Raw genomic sequence first — 21,953 nt, 5'->3', positions numbered from 1 at the left:
GACCAATCTCATTTCCATCTATGACCAGGTGACCTGGTGTCCCATGATGTCCTCATGGGAAAAATTGGGCAACTGTGGCCTCAACTACTCCACAGTCCAATGGCTGGGGAACTGGCTCTGAGGTTGGACTCGGTGAGTGGTAGTTGATAGAACTGAATCAACATGGCACTCGGCAACTAGTGACATCCCCCAAGGCTCCGTTCTCAGACCTATACTTTTTAATGTCTTCATAAATTATCTGGACACTGTTGTCGAAAGCGGACTGGCCAAGTTCGCTCACGACACCAAACTTTGGGGAAGAGTGTCCACACGTGAGGATAGGTTGGTGATCCAGGCTGACCTCAATAGGTTTGCAAAGTGGGCGGATGAAAACCCGATGGCATTCAATACAGAGAAATACAAGGTGCTCATCTCAGGAATTAAAACCTGCAGCACACTTATAGGCTTGGCAATACTACACTCGTTAGCACCATGACCGAAAGAGACTTGGGGGTCATGATTGACCACAAGATGAACATGAGCCACCAGTGCGATACCGCAGCTGGCAAAGCGAACAAAACTCTGGCTTGCATCTACTGTTGCATCTTGAGCAAGACCCTGGATGTCATCCTCCCATTGTACTCGGCCTTGGTGAGGCTGCAGATGGAGTACTGCATCCAATTCTGGGCTCCACAATTTAGGAAGGAAGTGGAGAAGCTTGAAAGAGTCCAGAGGAGAGCCATGTGCATGATCAGAGAGCAAGAGAACAGGCCTTATGAAGAGAGACTGCGAGCTATGGGACTTTTCGGCCTGGAGAAGCCCAGGCTCAGGGGTGACTTGGTGGTAGCCTATAAGTACATAAGGGGTGTGCATCAGGATCTGGGGGAACGCCTGTTCACCCAAGCACCCCAGGGCATGACAAGGTCCAACGGTCACAAACTCCTTCAAGACCATTTTAGGCTGGACATGAGGAAAAACTTCTTTACTGTTTGAGCCCCCAAGACCTGGAACAGACTCCCTCCAGAGGTGGTGCAAGCACCTACTGTGGACACTTCTAAGAAACATTTGGATGTTTATCTTGCTGGGATCCTTTGACCCTAGCTGACTTTCTGCCCCTTGGGCAGGGGGCTGGACCCAATAATATTCCAAAGTCCCTTCCAGCCCTAATGTCTATGAAATTACAGCCTCTGCTTCTTGGTAGCAACACACACATACAGTCTTCTTCCTTGCTGCCCCACAAACAGCAGGTGCCAGTGTCTTCAAAGATCAAGGATCAAAATTGTGCTCCTCCTTTGTTTTATACCACATGAAACTAGTGGGAATGGTTCTTGCGGAATACAGACACTTAAGGGTATACTGAGGTATTACAGAACTTGAGGAGTGACTATGTGCCAGGATGAGCCAGGGGAAGTTGTAGGTATGGCTACAGCCCGCTGTGCTCTGACTGCAGAATAGCTCCAGGTGGGCCTAAATTGGGAAAAAAAAAAACCCAAAACAAATAGGAGACTGCTCTAACTTATGGTTGGGGAGCCTGAAGGCCAAGAACACACAAGATTAGAGAGTGATTGATTCCACTTGCCATACCTCCCTCAACACTTTTCTTGCATCACCCGGGTGGTACGTGGAAAGGTACCCCCTCTCTAATCGAAGGGATATCAGTGGGTGCAGGTATGGTGTGAGGAGCGTGGCTGCCTAGCTGTAGGCTTGCTCACCTCCTTTTCCTACAGAGCAGAGCAGAGACCCAGGACAGCCAGTGATATTTAACTATGTAGAGGTTTAATGATACAAAATAATACAAAACTTAGAACAATAAACTTACATACATATATCTATAGGCATACATACATTTGTACATGGGTTATTTACAAACATTGGTTTACACAGGCAATAGGTCTTTTCAACCCTGAACTCTGGCACAGGCCTATCCCCTGTGGCCTTCTGATTAGACTGCAGCCCATGCCCCTCTAGTAGCAAGCAAAGGAGCATTTAAGGATAAAACACAGGTTAAGTAACAATTCAACAAAAGGAATAACTAGCAGCGATAGGGCAACAATTGAACATACACAATCAGGTTACATCAGTAGACTCACCGATACAAAAGATTCAGACATAAACAGCTTACAGCCCTCTCATATAGCAACAATAAGGATTCAGTATTACAAACAGAATCCCAATGGCATAGAAGCTGTGCCCTAAGAAAAAATGGCAACCCAGGGAAAGATCCCATTACCTAATAGAACATTGTTACCCTCTTCCAGGTTGCTCAATTAGGAGGGGCCCATAACCATGACCCCACCCTTAACAAACAGGGTCCCTAGACTCCCCTCTGTGCCCAGAGGTGAATTGCGCCCACTCCTCAGGGGCTTCCCCTTGATTCCCCTGCACAGTGAGGAGGGCCCTTCCTCTACTATGGGAATCCCCTTTCCGGGTAACTCATTACTCCCAGCATCCTCCCTTGCAGGGGTGGGCAACCCATCCAACCACTGCTCGCAGTAGGAAGGCCTGAGCTGCCTGGTGAAGCCACCGGGACCTATCAGCCCTCTGTTGACCCGCCATGCAGCGCCCTGTGCACTGGGACCGGCACTGCCTCGTGCAGCCAGAGCGACCTGTCAGCTTTAGGGCCCTGTGCACTGACGGCTTAACTCCTGCCTCATGCAGGGTTGGGGATCCACGCTACCTCGCAAAGCCGCTGTGGTCCCTTCCAGCTCTTCACCAGCCCCGTGCGTTGCCCTGTGCACCAAGGAGGCTGGGCTCCTGCCTCTTGAAGGGTTGGAGACCCACGTTGCCTTGTGCAGCCACGGAGGTCCCATCCACTCCTATTCCTTCCGTGCACCAATCTGTGTACTTTCTTTCCTGCCTTGTGCAGGGTTGGAGACCCACACTGCCTTGTGCAGCCACCAGGGTCCCATCCACTCCGGAACCCTCCATGCACCAATCTATGCACTGTTGCTGCGGCTCCCTCTACAGTGAGGCAGGGACGCAGCCACTTACTGCTTGCTGCTCCCTGTTTGGCAAAGGTATCTTGAGGGTGCTTCTGGGGCAACTGCTGTGCCTTGCTGGTCTGCTCCACCAGCTCGTCTCAGCCCTTCTTCATCATCCCTTGTCAAAGCCACCCATGTGCTCAGCACGTGGGCTTTTATTCCCTCTGGAGGTTCCACCCCCAGATTAGAAATGGACCAATCAGGAAGCTCAAGGGGTTAGTTCCCTTTCAGGTCCTCTCTCTCACCTCACCTCTGGGTCAGGGTAGGGCTGCCTTCTTTCTCCCTTCTCCTGACTGGTGGAAAAGGGAAACTGCCTCCACCAATGGGAGTCCGAGCCCTTCGGGCTCAAGCTAACAATCCGGGCTGCCAATGAGCCCACCGGCGAGCCTGCCACACTTGCAGCCAAAGGTTGAGGAGAATAAATAACATGTTCCCAAGTGGTCTTCTTTCCTTGGCTTTATCCACTCTATACTCCTTGTTCCAATGGCCAGTATTGCTCTGTAGACTGGAGCAAACCCTGGTATAAGAAGCAGCATTTTAAATATTTTGATGTATTGCTGTACTACTGGCTCTGGGTTAAAAACAAATATGAACCCAGTCCAAAAAATATCATGCCACTATCTACAATAAAGCTCACACAAGAGGCAAGTGATTTTCCTGTTCGTTCACTAGTGAGAAGCCTAGATTTCTTCACCCACATGGAAGTCAAGGAAATAATAAGCACCCTTCATCAGTTAAATAAGCTTCTATTTAGACATCAAGTTGGAAGGGGGAGGGGTCCTTTTTATCATGCTGGTTTACATTTTTTACTTTTTAATTAAATTTCTTCATTTACAGTCACACAGCTGTTTGGGCTTCAGCCATAGATAAGTGGATCTGTGTGGGATAGCAGCAGCCAGAATTTGTTTTTCTTCCCTTTCAGTCCCTCTTTGGCACCCAGCAGAAGTGAAATGGCATATATAGATTCAGCACAATTTTCTCCCAATTATTTGAGTTCCATCCTGTAACTGTACTAAGATATTAAAGCTGGGATTTTCATGGGAAGCTAGGCACCTAGCTCCTGCAGCTTGAGGTAGTCAGGGTCCTAAAAATGTTGCATCAAACATTCAGTATTTTGAGGATTGTTTTAGGATGAGGGGTTAAGTATTCTTGATGTTGTTGTTATTCATTTAAATACCAATTTTCTTACACATTTTAAAAGACCCCTGTGATTTTATATGTCTGCTTAGCAGCAGGTAGCTAAAGGGAATACCAGCTGTTCAGTGGATATAGTTTTATCAGCTTTTGTGATTTTTATCACAAGTCTAATAATGGGATGGTGTCTTCCATAAATCTCTAGACTCTGGAAGTCAGGTGAATAAACCAAAATCTCAGCTTTCATTTAGGAAAATTAAGTCCCACTCTTCATAGTTGCAGAGACAACCATGAACATGTGAACCCTGATTCAGAAGCTAGATAGCAAGTAAAATAAGTCCAAATCTATCATTTTTTTAATCTTAAGATTTTTAAGCGAATCTCTTTATATTTTGGAACTTGATTCATGATGCTTGGTTGATTAGGGTGGGTAAGGATGTACATATTGGTAACTGCCCTCACATTTACAACAGAGAGTTTGTGTCAAATATCCATGTAGACGACAGGTCCTAGACTAGTGCTCCACCTCAGTCCTAATAGAAAAATGCTCATCTTGACACAGAATATCTCTTCATACTACACCTACTATCTAAAGTGGATGGTAGATGCAGCACTTTTGCAAACTAAGTGAACTCCATTCCCTCCCAGCAAGTTGCTAAAGAAGCAGTTTCAGGCGAGCACAGAAAAGTGCCATTTCTGAAGAAATGACTTATGGGTGCCACATCTGTGTCTCTGTAGCTTCAAGATCAAATGTCCTCCATTTTGCAACCAGTTCAAGTACATCTTTACCTAACTATGGAGCCACTTGAAGGGTCCCTGTCCTCTATAGTCATTGGTCTTCACTCCACCCTTAAAAATAAAATTGTGTCCTGGATGGAGCTTCAGCAAAGAGGGAGAGAGGCCATAATGTCAGGTGGGAGGAGGGTCAGAGGGCATCAACAGAGACCATGTGGAGTGGTGGACAATGGTTACACTGGAAAGGCTGAGAAAGCAAAGAGACAGGGTCAGGGACAGGAAAGAAAAAGCAACACAAAGGGGTAAAATGGAGTCAAGGCCAGGTGAAGGTCTTCTCAGAAAGGAAGGAGGAGCTTATCAGCTGTTGTCCAGGCCAGGATGGTTTTGAGCCCTTAAAGTAAGCACAGCAGCTCAGAATAACGTATTTTCTCTCTCATATGTACAGCAGAAGGGAACGTGGGTACAGAATACAGTCTGCTTTTCTGTTTTGTCTCCTGCCATCCTGAACCACAAATTCCACTGTCTGTTAGAAATGATCCGGCTTGATTTATAAGTTAGTTACAACTTTTCTCATTTCTGGCCCTGGAATCGTGAGTTAAACTGGATTCCTTCCTGCTCCTACACAATCGCTAGAGATTCCTCAACTCTGAATCTCTACGCCGTCTGCAAAGCACAAAGATCCAATTTCCTTATACTAACTTCTTTGCCAGACTAGAACTGCACCTTGTTTGCTAGCTCCTCAGATGGGATTAATTGATAAAGCTTCATTCACTTGAGTGAGGCTGTGCCAACTTATACTAGTGGAGAATGCAGCCTCATGAGTTACGATTTTTAAATCTGTTATTCTACATACACTTGCACTTTTTAGTTCCTTGAAGGAAGCTGTTCTCTGCTCTTTTAGATAAGATAATTAATACTCTGCAAATTTCTGGGGGATTTCAGGGAGAAATTAGTTCACCTGCAGGATTAAAGGCAGGAAAGTTTCTTTGGATAGAGCAGGATGAAATTTTTCCCCAAGCTGTTATTCAAACAGCATTCCCTACCCCTTCTTTAGTGGGCAGTTTCCACAAGACAGATGCAGTGTTATTAGAGAGCTCCAGTTTGCCTTCAATAGCCTCGTATCTATATCTGTGCAGTCAGGAGCAAAACACTGTGCAGATTAAATCATAAACATATGGACAGCTATTCCACACTACTCCAGAAAGGGAAAGCAAAAGGGCAAGAAGAAAGCATAGAAACAGTGCAAAACACAGCACCATTGGGGCCTGGCTAGATCTAAGTGAGAAGAAGAAATTTTAGGAAATTATGATACTTTCTCCACAGCCATATGGATGTGAGGAGGCTGGAGAAATGAGGAGAAATCCTCAGATAGACCTGTGCTGGGCTGTTTTGTAATTGGTTGGTACAAATATGTCTCAGGATTGTCATGGCCTAGTTGTACAGAAGTAGTGCACCTCAGCCAGTAACTATGTTCCAGTTGGGTTTGGGGGTAGTTTTGGACTGCTTGATTTAAAGGATCATCTTGGAAGGAGGAAGAGGAGGCAAAAATTGTTTTAAGTACAGTTAAGGTGTGTCAAATGACAGTGAATCGTGTTTATTTCTTAGGTTTCATAAAACATAGAAGATTTGCTTTCTAGAACAAATGAAAAGATGTAACTCAAACAGGTCAGCAAATGTATATAATTTCCCACATTAAAAGTATGAAAAAATAAAAGTGTTTCTGTATTGCCAGGATGTTGCATGGATTTTACCAGGTTTGTGATGAAATAGAAAAAAAATAATTCAACAGAAATAGAGACTTTCTTCACATTTTGCCAAAAAGACCTTTTTTTTTTACTTGGATCTGATGTAGACCCTCCCTTATTTAAGAAACAGCACAGTAAGTGGGAGTAATAAAACGGCCCTGATTCAGGAAGCATGTAAGCACGGGCTAATGCTTTTCTGACTGAGGCCCTTTAGGAGGGGACGGCTGAAGGAAGGACAAGGGGTCACAGCGATAAGGCAGTGCAGCACTCAGGTCTGGTATGTGCATGTTGTGATATTTCCATTGAATTCGCAGTTTTGTTTTATTTTTTTTAAATTCAGAGAGCATTTCCTCCTGTGGGCCTTGATCCTGTGCTGTAGAAGTTAATGGGTGTTTTCCAGTTGCTTTCAACAGGACCAGGAGCCAGTTTCTTCATACCTGCTATGCACTGGGTTCAGGGTTGTATATCAAGAACTTAGACCTAGACTTACGAAGTGCTGTAAAGAATCCAGGTCCCAGCTCTGATTCAATGTATGTAGTATCTTCACCTCACCCAGGACAAACACAGCACCCTGAATTAGAATCTTGGCAGCTAAAAAAAACCTTGAAAAAGCTGCTTTGTGCCCCAACTTTGTCTAAATCTCTCCCAACCATGCAGTTGGTCCAATAGGAGACTAATCCTACACCCACAGAAATCCTTAACCTCCCACAAACAAGCCCTTTCTCTTTGTATATAAGATGTATTTAAATGCTACGTGGTACAATTCTTGTCTATCATTTCAAGGCCGGTTCTGCTGCTTTGTAGGTTAAGGACAGATATATACTTGGAGTGGCTTCAAAAGTGGGGAGGGAGCTGCTGCTTGGGAGCCTGTAGCTATACAAATGGAGCAAAAGTGCTTCAGCTTTAACTCGGCTTCATCTACGTTCAAAGTTGGGGTGATTTAGCTCATTTGTCTCACTATGGGCTCATGCGCACATAACAGCTTCAGCATAACAGCTGCTGCATGCTCCCACACAGCTGCTCCCCCTCCCCTTTTGAAGCTGCTCCAAGTGTATGCCAGTCCGTGCCCAGGGTCTGCTAACATCAGTAGGAGCTGCAGGTACTTGATGCACCTAAAATCAGCAAGGTGACACATGAACTTGGGGACTTGACGTTACACACTCAAATTTGGAAATATTGTCCTGAAGCTTCCTGCTTTACAGGCCTTCCCCTTCCATAAGCAGGATAACCTTTATCTGCAGAGCCTCACTGCAGAATTGAGAGGATGACCAGCTAATTAATGTCTGTCACACACTGGGAGGGAAAAGTGCAAAAGAAATGCAAAGCGGTAGTAGTGTTTAATATTTATTACCGTAAAATGCTTTTGAGGCATCAGGCATTCCATAAATGTTAAATTGTATTAAAACTGGGCTGCTCTTATCAAAGTATATAATAATTGCATTGAGTAATGGAGCATTTTGCATCTTTTACAGTGACTCTTCACCTATTTACTAAGGCACAAAGTGTCTGATCCAGCAACTACTAAAGCTAATGATTTCAGCAGGTACCAGGTCATACCCATAGGTGGAAGTCTGCATCAGTCATTTGCTTTTTTGCAAAGCTGTTTTCTTTGCAGGTGATACAGTGCAGTCTATGGCACGTTTTGTCATACAGCACAGCGCTGAGCCATTTCACAGCCCATAGTACTGCAGAACCTACAGAGCTGTAGTTGTAGAGAAAGACTAGTAAGGCCCACTCTCTGTTACTGGAGTGATGGCCTCTGTTTGCAGCCTGAAAATTTATGCGATGCCTTTTATTATAAACATAAACGTGAGGAAATGAACATTTGATTAAACTAAGCACATGGGCCTTATACTCTGGACCCTAATTTAAAGCACTGTCACCTCTGTATAAAAAATACCAGCTGGAGATGGAATGATTTAATTTAATCAGCTGGCTCTTATGTGATACCATGAATGTCTGCTGAGAGGGGGCAGGGGGAAATCTCTACTCCTGCAGATACTGCACTAACCACCAAGAGACACTTCCATAGCAGGAAAGATTATGTTCAATATGAACTACAGCAGTTAATGTGCATTGGACTGGTGACATGCCCTTTGAAGAGACCTACCCTAATTTTATAATTCTCTCACTAAGCCTGTTGGGCCTCTGTAAGTTGTGTCTCTAGTTTAATTTCCTCTGTGCCTCCCTCTCACTGGGATACTTCACTATTTGGTATTTCTGCCACCCAAGTGGAAGTTTTGTTTCTGTTAGACAAGTCTAGAGAGAGACTTTCAAATCTCTTTGAGGTGATCTGGTGGCCATCTATAAGTTTATCGGGGTGCTTACCAGGATCTGGGGAAACGTCTGTTCATCAGAGTGCCCCAAGGGATGACAAGGTTGAACGGCCACAAACTCATCCAGAACTGTTTCAGGCTGGACATAAGGAAGAATTTCTTCACTGTCCAAGCCCCCAAGGTCTGGAATAGACTGCTGCCAGAGGTGGTTCAAGCGCTACTTTGAACACCTTCAAGAGACATTTGGATGTTTATCTTGCTGGGATCCTATGATCCCTGCTGACTTCCTGCTCCTGGGGCAGGGGACTGGACTCGATCTTCTGAGATCCTTTCCAGCCCTAATGTCTATGAAATCTGTTGACCAAGACAGGGAGAGCACTAAAGTGCCTCTGGCTGAGTGCAAATAAGTTTTAAGGATACAAGAAATGGGTTATCCCTGTGCTGGTTGACCTGGCTCAACACAAGTGAAATGGCTATAGGGTACATCAAATCCACCAGTCATTTTATGGATTAAGTGAGCTGGTTAAGGAGGAGAATTATTCTTCCTCTCCAGCTCCAAAAAAGCAAATTGTCAGTCAAGAGGGGAGGAGAGAACACAAACTCTAAACCCTGTCTTGTTCCAATTAGAAGATCCTTCTACATCAAAAGCCAAACTTGCTACTGCTTCATGGCTGTGGAGGGCTCTCTGTGCAGAAGAATCCCTCCCCGACTTCAGATTTGATAATTCAGCATGCAGTGTCTGTCAGAGGACTTGGTCCAGGAAGATCTCCCTCTCCGTTTTGGAGACTGGGATGTATTGCAGTGCATGCACTTTTGAAGCCAGAATTGGTTCGTAGATGATCTATTCTCCTCTTTTTACAGTAGAGTAAATCTATTTAAAGACTTTCCCCTCTCTTTTTCTGCTTACTTCATACTTTCTACCTGATGCTACTTATTCTGCATTCAGGCACCTGTAGTGAGGCCTAGGGTGAGCCTGGTTTGGTTGGCAATCTGTATGTGTGTAGTCTTTGAGGCAGCTCCTCTCTTATCACAAAAAAAACCCTTTTTTGTCTCATTAAAGTTTCCCTTTGTGATGTCATCATGACCTTTTAAACCCCAAAAGCAGCCCTCTGCAGGCAGTGCTTGTCCATCTTCTGTCAGGAGCTGGAGTCTGATTCAGAAGAAAATCTGAAGAGCTCTAAAGAGAGCCAGCATTGGTGTAACTTACACCTTCTGGCTTCTTCACCAGTGACACCATGCCAGCTTAAACAGCTACTAGATGCGCTGGCTTGGGGCCACGTTTTCTGATCACTTACACCATTGCAACCCCCTAATATATATCTGGGGTCTCCTGCTTGCTTGTATAGCTCACACTGATGCTGGAATTACTGCTTGTGATTTCAATAGGCATATACCCTAAGTTATATCATGTGCATCACCTCTGAAATGAGCCCTTTGTCTCTAAGGCAGTCTCACTAACCAAGCGATATTTGGAGAATGTGCAAGGGCACTGACACCCTGTGGGACAGCTGCTGAGAGGTGCTCAGTACTTACTGCAATCAGCAGGAGCTGCCAGTTTTTTGAATACGTAGTCTGTATTTTCTGTTCAAGGATCTGCTTCTTTTTAATACTTTACACTTATTGGTGACTAATTTTGAAGTTAACACACCAATCTGTTAAGTCATGGCAGCAGTTGAAGTCCAGCAGGAGATCATATAATATACAACAAAAGAAATGTACAGGATGGAGGCAGAAGTGCCTGTGGCAGTTATTCTACACGAGACACTGACTGCGCAGTAGCTTGATACTACCGTGCAGTAGCGTTGCATAACAAAAACCATGATGTGACACTACAGCACAGCAGTATCGCAAAAAAGGCATTTGCTGGCACTACCATGTGGTAACAACTACAACTATGCAGTAGCGTCTCATGTAGACGTGCCCTCTGAGTCACTTCAGTTGCTGCACTGAGAGTTTATCAAATCCTATGCAGTGGCTGTAGGGAAAGCAGAGACCCTTCTTTTCTCCTTCTCTAGGAGTATCCATGGAGAGTTTCTGAGTTCTTCGGATGGTTGACAGCATGTTGAATCCAGATTGCATCCACTTGGAAACCATATCAAATGTTTCTTGCAGTGAGGTTCTTCCTCTCTGCCTTTGCCAGCAGTATTGATTCAGTACCGTCTGCACTGAGCCACTCCTCTGTGGCAGATCTAAGTTTCAGAGCATAAATGTGAAGTCGTCCCTAGTCAGGTTTTCCCCCAATTTTGTCCCAGCACTTGAACATGCCAAGTAAAATGTAGAGAGGAATAAGCTTCTTCCATTAAGCCAGCGGTGGTTAGGTTTATGTTGAAAAACCCCTCTCTTTTTCATCGATAGTCACATTAATGGCTATCCTGTCTCTGACCTGGCCTTTCTCAATACAGTTATTAAAAAGGATCCAGTGGCACATCTCTGACATCATCTGGCATCTCAGATTTCTTTGACCCCTATATTAGTCTGGCATTCAATCTGGATATGGCACACTGACTCTTCTTGCTTTGTTGGTGGATTGATTGCATTCTGGGGTGGGCAAAGGTCAAGAGCGCAAGCAGATTCTTTGATCTATCAGCAGCTTTTGATCTATGTAATCAAGAAATGTAGGGCTGGACGGGAGAATTTGTCAGCAATTTTACTTTTTCTGTGGTGACAAGTCTTCAAAGATCAGGCTTTTTGCTCACCAACACACATTTCTATGCTTTCTTCCCATTCCATATTTTTGGGAGCTGCTCACGTCCAGTTAATATGCAGATCTAGGTCTGGTTCTGCTGTAACGCCAATCTTCCCTTTGAAGGCATTACCCATTGTCATGCATGCTCTTATGACTTCAGGTTTAAGTTGTCTGAAGTGACCCTTCTGGACTACACAGAAACTGTGCCTGGTGTAGAATGGGACTGTCCCATTGCCCAGCGGTGTTAGTTTGAATACTAGAATGTCTCTGGGGTCTTCACTGGTTTCCAAGTCAATTCCAGATTCACTTCAGACTCTGAATGTGTTGCAGGAAGTTCGGCCTGATATTTTGCTCTGAGTTTCTACACCAGACTGCACCGTGACAGTGTCAGCTGAGAAGTTCTGTTCAAGACGTGTCCTTAGATTTGATTTTTTTATGAGTTGGCAATGTTGCCTTTTTAGTGGAGGAAGGCTGTTAACTTTGTAAAACATGTGTTTCCAGTCTTGGTGAGCCCCTTAGAAATGGTCAGTGGGTTCCTTGTTGCAGAGTTTTAGTATTCCTGATATATGTACATATAAATAGGTGTGTATATGTATTGATATATATCTTAGGCTGTGGGGGGGGTTCACATATGAAGTCACTGGAGTGCCAGAGATTGACATAAGCTAAGTATCAACTAATGGACATATCACATAAAATATTACCAAAGCTGACACTAATAACCGCCCACTGAGACTAAATTACCTTCTCATTTTGAGAAGTGTCCTTTGAAATTAGGCGGTGACACATTGGTAGAGCGGCACAAGGAAGGCTTGTATTGCTGCCGCTGACTCTTGTGTAGACAGAGCAAATGCCATGGGTCTTCACTGCTGTTAATTCCACTTCTTAAAACAATGCTAAATTCCCTTTAGTTGCCCCCACTGCTCCACCCAATCCTGTTGATTATATTGTACCTGCTTGCACAGGGACTCAAATCACAATTCATCTGGAAGGAATCTGCTTTCACTTGTGTTGCCTTCAAAAAGAAGTAAGGTGCAACCCCTACCACAGGGCATTTCTAGATTAAAGCCAGGGTGCTCTGTACATGCAGGCCCCTTTGGGCATGCTGCAGCTGTATTCAGCAGGAGTGAGGCTTTCAGGATCAGAACCTTATATCACATTAGTGCCCCAGTGTGTTACCTGTCTCAGTATTGACACAGCCCTCATCACTGTAGTTGGCTGAGCAATTCATCATTATTTATTACTCAGTTTTATCCTCACAGGGAATTTAATACTCCCATTTTCTCTATAGCCATCTGTCATAGGGCAAGAGTCGCACAGAAAGCTAGCGTCCAGATTTGAGCCCAGTTCTCTGGGATCTTAGGCTATTACCCTACCCAGTGGTGCCCCCTTCCTAGCTTTTTTTCTTTTTGTGTCTGGTGAATCTGGCACTTTCTGGATCTCTGAAGGCAGCTGAATGATCCAAGAAAAAAAATGCTGAATGCGTGCCTGTAAATCTAAAAAACAAGCCTTTGAATATGCCAAAAATTAACAAAGTGGTTGCCACTGTCATTTCACCTTTAAGTCAGTAAGAAAAAGATATAGAAACATCATGGGATAAATATGGTAAATTTCTGTGTAAGGCATAGTAGTCACAAAATTAAAATATTGGGTGTTTTATTACATGTGCGGAGCCTCCTGTTTTTTCTGCCTTATACAGAAAGGAATCTATTTCTGAACTAAAATATCCTCACCACTGAGCAACAATAAATATACAGATTTTTTTTTACAAGGGCATCTTCGCACAACAAACCCTCACCCTCTCAGGTCTACCTACCAACATGTGAAAGCTATAAACACTAAACAGTGATATAGGGGGAGAAAAGCGTATTTTAGCTCCTCTGAAATGCATTGAGCTGAAGGGGTATTCAGAAGAGGAGTGGGAAAAAAAACAGATGAAAAATATTTGCTTTAAGTTTGTTGTATCCTGTGCACCACCCAGGCTTAGCCCTTGCCACCAGGCACTGGAGTTGGTTTGGGTGCTTTGACATTAGAAACATGGGCATGCCAACAATTAAGGAGCAGCAGATACGTGAATTCACTGAGGTCTCTGCTATGCCAGTGAAAGCTGAGCTCACTCCTTTGCCCTTTTTATTGGTGTAAGCAAACGCAGTTTTCTGACACAGAAAATATTGTGTTTCCTTATTTTGTTTTCTAAACTGTTGACTCCCTAAAGAAATTGAGGTTGTTTGAAGTAGCTAATACAAGCTCCCATAATGTAATGTTTTATTCTTTGTTGTTGTATGGTGTGAGTTAATGATGACTTGTTATATCAAGTTACCTTATAATTATCTTCCTGAACAACTATGGAGTTAGGTAAAGGGCTTCCAAGAGAAGCACTGTGGTCCAACAGACGGAGCATGGCTTCTGGAAGTCAGGATTAACCAAGTCCCAATGTTGGCTCTGCCATTTTTCTCTCCAGGGGCCTTATGTAAGGATTTTGTTTGCCCAGAGTTTCCAGTGAAACCAGGGGATGATTTAAAAGTGCAGAGTGTAGGAGTAAGCTGAGAGCGATTACATAAATATTGAAGAAATACTGAACAATGTGAAAAGAGCATTGGGTTCCAGCTCCACTACAGACTCCATATGTGACCTTGGGAAAGTCATGTCACCTCCTTAAGCCTCAGTTCCTCATCTGTTAGTTGAGGGTAGTAATACTTCTTTCCTCCACACTGTATTTTGCCTTGTCTGTATAAATTATCAATACTTATCTTACGATAGCATAACGCACGACACAAAGGGGCTCTACAATCTTGGTAGGAGTCTGTGGAGTCTAATACAAATCATGGCGCTAGGTAACTATTGCTGAAATAAATAACAAATTGCATTGTGTAATCTCTAGTAATGAAACCTCTCAACTTGAGAGATGAGTGGCCCTTCATTGGGCGCGGCGTTGATTAGGATAAATTACTTTGTTTCCCTGCCTCCACTATTTAGATTGAGAAATGAGAAGAAACCTTACCTGTCTCCCTCCTAGAAAAGATGAGTTAATGTGGCACCTGGGGTCTCAGCTCTGAATGAAAGGGATAGTCTAACCTCGCTGTGTATCCACATTCTGTTGTATGTTTCTGCAAACCATCTGGAATTTTTCTCTGCTTAGTATTTTCTGTATGTACCATATGTTTTTACATGAAAATTCAATAAAATATGCAGTATACATGAAAACTGATGGAATAAATAAAGAACAGTCCCTTTTGTGAACTGCACAGGACCCAAAACTTTATAAGAGGTTCAGTCTGGTCCAAAGTAAGATGCCTTCCTCTGATTTACGCCAGGTCAGCTTGGGGAGAGCCTTTAACTTGAAAGGAACTCTGCTTTGCTAGGAAGGTTCTTAGATGAGCTTTTGCTGCTCTCTGCTGAGAAAATTGAATAATTACATGAGCAGCCTCCCTTAGTTTTCTAAGAAAAATGGTGAGCAAAATTGTGAGCACTGCATTTCTGTGCATCAGGCTGAGGGGAATTAACTTTGTTACTTGTCACACAACACTCTTTATCATTTCCCCGGATTTGTTGCTTTTCCAAGGAGGCGGAATAAGTTTTGTATCTTTCTGGAGTTGTTGGTTGTATCTTTCTGGCATCCTGTGAATGGTAAACTGTTCTGGATGCTTGCAGGGTTACATCCATGTGAGCCAAATTGCAGTTTGCTACACAAGGATCAAATGCATGGCTTTCCGCAGGGGTTCATTGTGGGAGGGAACAGATCTCTCCCTACAACTAGTCACTTACTACTACAACCTACTGCCAGTAGCAGCAGCTCCTGCTGCTGCTGGATTTTGTCAAAAAAGCATTGTGGTGGTACCTTTGGCCTTTCCTCAAACTCTGCACCTTGCCATAATAAAATTTGCCCTGCCAAACCGTTCTCTGATGCAAAAGCCTCCCCCTAGTGGCATCTCCAGATATTGCAGCCCCAGCATTTTCCTGTTGCTTTCTGAGCCTCTTCCAAGTACAAAAGGGGAAGGATCCACAGTTTCTAAGCAAAAATATTTGTGGCTAGGGATGCTCACCATCTAGCAAAGTTTTCATGCAACCGTCTGTTTATGTTTAAACAGAACATCACTTTGTTTCGGATCTTAATGTTTGTTTTCTCTGCTTTAATAGCTTCCAATATGTGGATTCATTATTCTGTTTTAACTGTGTAGCTATAGCAGATTCCATGGCTAGGGATATGCTATACATTTATTTATTTACAACCAACATTTTTGTATTTTTAGTTTTTTTACTTATTATTTTAGATGGGAAAATTACCCAGCAAAATGCAGATGACGTATAAACAAATAGAAACCCATTGCCTGGGAAAATCTAATACTGGTCACTTAAATGTGAGGAAAGTTAACAAGCACTTCTTCCCTCCTTTCCTTCTTTCTAGGATGTCCCTGACTACCAGAATGTGCAAGAACTTGCTTACCTGGATATGGTGATTGCAGAGACCTTGCGCATGTATCCCCCTGCATTCAGGTATGTGTTTTGCCTCTGTCTTCCATGGAGTAAGTCATTACTTAAACATGGTATAAATTTCTGTTTGGAAGCCAGACTCTTAGTTTCCATGCAAACAGCAATACAGCTCAGGTACTTGTGAGAGATTGAGTGTGGCCCAATGAAAGGCTGCCAGTTTATCTAAAGTGAAATTTCAAAGCCTGCTGGCAAGGAGTCCCTTTCACTACTCTTCAGGTCCCTGAGATCAGGGGATATGGATTATATGAAGTAGAATGAACTTTGAATGTCATCTGGCTTTTCTTTATTGTGCTCCAGGCTTCGGTAATTCTGGAGTGTAGACTCTCCTAGTCCATTCTCTCAGCATGCCATTTACCCTGAAATTTATTAAAAGCCCTGATCTTCTGAAGATTGTGCATGTCACTTTGCCACATTCAAAAAGCTGCACTGTACTATGTGTATGGCTAATTCTGTCCTAACCTGTTCTGTATTAATAAGATGCGTCTACACAAGACACTTTACTGTGCATTAGACTAATCTAATGCGCAGTAAAACATTGGCCTCTACATATGCACAGCAATTACTGCACAGTAAATTAGTCTAATGCGCCGTTTTCTAGTACCTGTCTAATACAGGTACTAGAAATTGGCACAATAAACTAATGTGCCAAAGTGCATGTGTAGATGCTAACAGGGAGCAAATTGTGCTCAGCACGACAGTGCCTCCCAGCTACGTGGAGATCAGGACAGGTCCTGATCTTCATATAGCTGGGAGAGGTGCCCTGGCTGCTGGGCAGCTGCCTCTGAGTCAAGTGGAGATTGGGATGGGTCTGCTTCTTGGAGATTGGGACCAGCCCCTGTGCCCCCTGCCAGGCTGGAGCTGGCATCTGAGCCTAAAGCTCCCCCTGGCAGCTGCAGGGGGGTACAGCAGGACAGGAGTGGCCCTAAACTGAACTGCTCCTGTCAGGAGCAAATTTGCTCCCAACTGGTGCACATTCCAATGTGTGCGGGGGCCCAATTTAATGCGCCTAAATCTTCTGCACTGGTACATTTTCAGGTGCATTAATTTCACATGTAGATGTGCCCATAGTGCACTATTGTTGTAGTTAGTTTTTGTGACTCCATTAAGTTTAAAAACCTTTTCCTTTATTGATACTCAGTGGCCATGTCTGCATGAGATGCTGACTACGCAGTTGTTACTGTGCAGTCATTTAGTACTTGTATAAACAAGTACATTATGACTGTGCAGTAGCCGGAGTTACTGAGCAGTAACATTGCTGAACAGCTTTTAGGTGACACTGACTGCACAGTAGCTTGTTACTACTGCGCAGTAGCATTGCATCACGCTTTCTGCCATGTAATAACTACTGCACAGTCAGCGACTCATGTAGACGCATGCAGTTTCCCTAAATGAAAATAGTGAACCTTAAAGCATTGGTTTATTAAGTGGTGGGGGGGAGTAAAGGGAGGGGAGAAATAAATAAATTAACATCTCAAAGCTGTAATAGAACAGAAGCATAAATTTAAGAGGGTATTTCTAAAAGCCTTCAGTATTGGTCACTCTCCTTCAGTTGAGGACAGTGGCAAAAATTCATTGATTTCAGCGGGAGCAGAGCTAAACCAATGTCCAATGCTTTTGGAAATCTCATCCTGCAGTTACAAATACCTAAAAATAAAACAGCTGAAAATCCAAACACTTTCTGGTAACCCATGAAGCTGTGAGGTAAAGATTTTCCATGCTCTTTTCTGGAGTTGCGTAGGGATTCAAAGTAATTATACTTGTTCATAAATGACAATATTGTGTTTTTACTTTGAGGGGTATAATATGTAAATGTAAATTGTTGTGCCAGGTTGCCGTAAGGGACATTTAAGTTTCAGCTGCATCAGAAATGCTAAGTATCAATGTTTGTCAAATGGAAAACAATATCAGAATAGAGTAAAAATGTTTTGAAGCTCCTGTTGGTGTCATTTGTGCTATATATTGATCTGGCTTTTACTCTGATATTTACTGAATTAATAGGAAAAGCTCAGTGCATCAGAATGATGCTAACATGATAAGACAATAATAAAAACTTGTATCTCAAAATAGAATAAAATTAAGAAAATTCAATAGCTATAAATGAGAGTGATTTAAAAACAAGACAACTAAACAGGGAAGTTTGTTGTGTAGAACTTCTGATACAGTGCCCTTCACACACATCGTATTCACCTTGGAGTGAGAAGGGATGACTTGAAAATGTCCTTTTAATATTTCAGTATTTTTCACCAGGTTTATAATTCTGGATTATCCATTTTGATTTGTGTGTGTGTGAGAGAGCACAAGAACGTAGTGCCGTGAATGGTGTCAAACTGATAGCCTTATATCCTGATAGCTCTGGGAGGTGGCGGGGGAGGAAGGTGCTCTTAGAGCTCCACTATTTAAAAAGCACCCGGAGCATCACATGTATCAGCAGCCCCACGCTGACAAATGGCGATGGAGCACTTTAAACCTTAAAGCCACCTTGCCATTTTTCAGTGTGGGGACGCTGATACACGTGATGCTGGAGGCTGATGGAGCACGTTCATTTCCACGCTCCAACAGAATTGATTTAACGGAGTCTGCTCCGACGTGCTGGAATTACAGTGCGTCGGAGCAGCCTCCCTGCAAATGTATAGGAGTCCTTGGAGACCAAAATCTTCTGTGTATTCACGAAATAGATCCAAGGCAGGCAGCAGCAATACAAACAAGGTCTTTTGTATCACCTCCAATATTGAGCTCACTACTGATCTGGAGGCAGTGCTGCTTAGGAGTGAGGGAACCATTCAGCCTCCAGGGTCTAAGCAGTCCTTTGTGTCTGCTGGGACCAATCATCTTTTACTGTAGTACGTCCAGTAAAAACTCCCAATAAAAACATTCTTTATCCTGTAGTGCTTCCAAACTAAACAGACAAGGCAGACAAGTGTGAGAAACAGGAAGCACGGCTCCCGTTTTGGAGTGGGGAGCACTGAGAGATCACAGATATTTTTAAAGGTGTCCAAACCCCATCTTCAAAACTGACTTCAAAGCCCTTGGCACTCTTGAAAATTTTACCCTTAAGTTTTCAGTGCTTAAAAGTGAGCAGGACTGGAGCTTTTTTCCAAAAAGCTCATGTGACTTTCAAAGTCACTCTAGAGTTTATGGCAAAAATAAGAATTAAGCCCAATTTTCTGACTTTCTAGCCAAGTGTCTTTAAAAGAGAAATACCTTCTTTTCCCTTTAACAAGGAAGGTAGGTGTGGTGGCTTCTGGGCTTTCCAGTGACTATTTAATGGCAAACTCATTTCACAGACAGGCTCCCCAACAGCCATCAGGTGATAACAGTGCACTTTGGGAACTGCAGTTAGCACTGGAATCTCTGGATGCCCTGGCAATATACATACTGAATTACACTGACACTTGAAAAAAAGAAACACCGAAGAGTAAAGATCCTCATTATGGTGGCAAAATGAAGCGCTCAAAGGGCGCATCTATACATGATGCTTTGACTGCCACTGTAGCAATACAGAGTTATTAATTTCCTCGTGGGCACTTCAGTGATGCTCATCACTGTGGTATCTGAAGGTTTCACAGATATGAATGTATTTATTTTCACACCACTGAAGCACAGAGAAATTAAACTCAAAAGTTTCCACCAATTGTGAGTGTCCAACTTGAGATACTTAGGACCTGATTTTTTGGCACTGTTGCACTGGATAGCATTGTCTCAGCTCAAAGCACAGCTCCCACCAACTACAGCTCAGCACTCCTGTAAATAAAGCATCTCAAGTCAGGCACTTGTGAGGAACACACAAGTGATCGCCAGGGAAAAGTTTGCTTTAGGGGTTTCTTAATATCTCAGGGGAACTCCAGGGCAGAAGAATAGTGGCTGTCCAGGACTGCCTTTACCACAGCACTGTTCTTTTTCTTCCAGGTACCCCTGCCTCAGTCACTGCATACTTTCCAACATTGTAATGAATGAGGCAGGGCCGCTACAGACAACAGACTCCTTCACCCCCTGCCTCTGATTTAAATCTAACATATACCCTTTGTGCGCAGTATATGGGGCAAATGTCCAAGGAAAGGCTGGTAAGGGATCACATTAGAGAATCCATCAGAATGCACATGTATAAAGAAGCCAAATAAAGGTTGCAAAGGCAACCTCAGTTTGATGTTTCCTAACTTCTGAGTGCTCGACTTTTTCCCTGGCCTTATGCTCAAAAATGACCGAATGATTTTGGCTGTAATTTTCCAAAAGGTTCAGCATGAGACAGACACCAAGCATGAAAAATATTTGTCCAAACAATTAAGGATTGGGTGTCATAATGGTCACCATTGATGGACGGTGGGGTGTGGTAGGGGGGCTAGATTCTAATTGCTGGCAGAGCAAATGAAAGCACTTTGACCCTGAAAAGATCACAATCTCTGTAGTGAAGATGATTTTAATGTTCAAAAGTATGAACTTGACTCTGGGGCAAAAGAGTGGTTGCCCTGCTTACCTAACAGGAATGCTATCTTAACCATTGTACTATTCTATGGCTGATTCCAGCACCTTGGCCCTGCATTTTTATCTTTAATGTTCAGCCTGCATTTATTGTTGCAGATTTACTCGGGAAGCCTCAAAGGATTGCGTAGTTATGGAACAGCGAATTCCAGCTGGGGTAGTTGTGGAAACTGCAGTTGGATACCTCCATTATAACCCTGAGTTCTGGCCAGAACCTGAGAAGTTCATCCCTGAGAGGTAGGTGTGGAAAACATGTTTTTCTCTTGTGCAGCATTGATATTATTTACACTCATTTAACCCAAAGCCCTGCTTCAGATGATGTTTCCTATCAGATGAATAAGGAGGAGCACTGTGGGTATAAGCAATTTGTTCCCAGTACTCCTATGACAGGCAGTGGAAATGCCTTTTAGATATCAGTAGTCAGACAGACATGCTAAGCACCTGGTTTCACTTCATAATTCCTGTGTCCAGCGTAACCACAATAATCAGCTGTTAGCCTGGGATGAGCTTTAGCTATCCCCAGTTGAGAGTTTAGATCATATCCAGCATCATTTCCATTTTACTAGGTGGCTATAGATGTCCATCCTAAAACGGATGCATCTGTAATCGCCTACCTGGCATCAGTATAACTTATTTCAGATCAAATGCTATTGTTTATATCACTCGTATATACAGAAATTCTCAAGCAAGAGAAACTGTCCCTGCTATTCATCTGTATGTAGCAATCCAGAATCCCCTGCCAGCCTAGGGCTCTTTCAGAGCAGGCCTCTTGTCAGGCTAGTCTCGGGGGTTATGTGCTCAGTAATTAGCCCACGTTGAATTGCTGAAGCCAAGGTGTGATTCTAGACCATTATAGGATTTTAAAGTCTTTGGTCTGATTAACATAGGGCTTCCAACAGTCCATAAATGTACAGGTAGCCCATCAAAAATAGGGCAAAAAACATTTGTCCGTGGAGTCCATAAAAAAAACTGGAGCAGACAGTAAAAATGCTAAGCAAGTAGTCTGATGGGCAGCATCACCCAGTATCTGAGCAGGGTAGAACCTTGCAGGAAACTCTGGTCAGGACTTTGTGGCTCACATGAGCCTGCATAGCCCCCTCCTCTCTGCCTAACCATATGATGCTGCTGTATCCCTCTCCTCTGGCTGTCCCCTAACTCTGACAGCTGCTTTCCTTCAAGGTAGTGGAAGGGGGGTGACACAGCAAGTACATAGATGGGGGCCGGGAGGGGGAGAGGCAGTGGGTGTGGGTCTGTGCCTCAATGCAGGGAGTGGAGCTGGTGGGGGTAAGGCTGGGGAGGGGGCAGCACCATGTGGAATGTGGTTGGGAGTATCAGAGTGTGGGTGTGAGTTAGGGTATGCCTGGGGTAGGGGCAGTATGGTGTAAAACCATTGCTGCAGTCAAGCAGGGTAGCCAACCCAAGATTTTTTTTTTTTTTTTTTTTTTTTTTT

General features: G+C 43.6%; 1 protein-coding gene and 1 long non-coding RNA gene across 2 annotated transcripts in view; one reads left to right on the top strand and one right to left on the bottom strand.

Moving 5' to 3' along the window:
* TBXAS1 (thromboxane A synthase 1) overlaps positions 1-21,953 on the top strand; it is a 554,439-nt gene that overhangs the window by 526,415 nt on the left and 6,071 nt on the right. Inside the window, exons 11-12 of the mRNA XM_019515381.1 lie at positions 15,942-16,030; positions 20,603-20,740. Coding sequence (XP_019370926.1) covers positions 15,942-16,030; positions 20,603-20,740 — 227 coding nt within the window. The remainder of the gene's footprint in view (positions 1-15,941; positions 16,031-20,602; positions 20,741-21,953) is intronic.
* The window catches only part of LOC109296141, a 23,552-nt gene continuing 3,424 nt past the window's right edge, over positions 1,826-21,953 (bottom strand). The window contains exons 2-4 of the long non-coding RNA XR_002096902.1: positions 11,185-11,190; positions 8,269-8,276; positions 1,826-1,943 (exon numbers count right to left, since the gene is read on the bottom strand). This is a non-coding gene — a long non-coding RNA (uncharacterized LOC109296141). The remainder of the gene's footprint in view (positions 1,944-8,268; positions 8,277-11,184; positions 11,191-21,953) is intronic.

This window comes from Gavialis gangeticus, unplaced genomic scaffold (genome assembly GCF_001723915.1).
Source record: "Gavialis gangeticus isolate Ggan-Ray unplaced genomic scaffold, GavGan_comp1, whole genome shotgun sequence".
NCBI lineage: Eukaryota > Metazoa > Chordata > Crocodylia > Gavialidae > Gavialis > Gavialis gangeticus.
The sequence above is the reverse complement of the archived record's forward strand: the minus strand, read 5'-3'. Positions and strand labels throughout refer to the sequence as shown.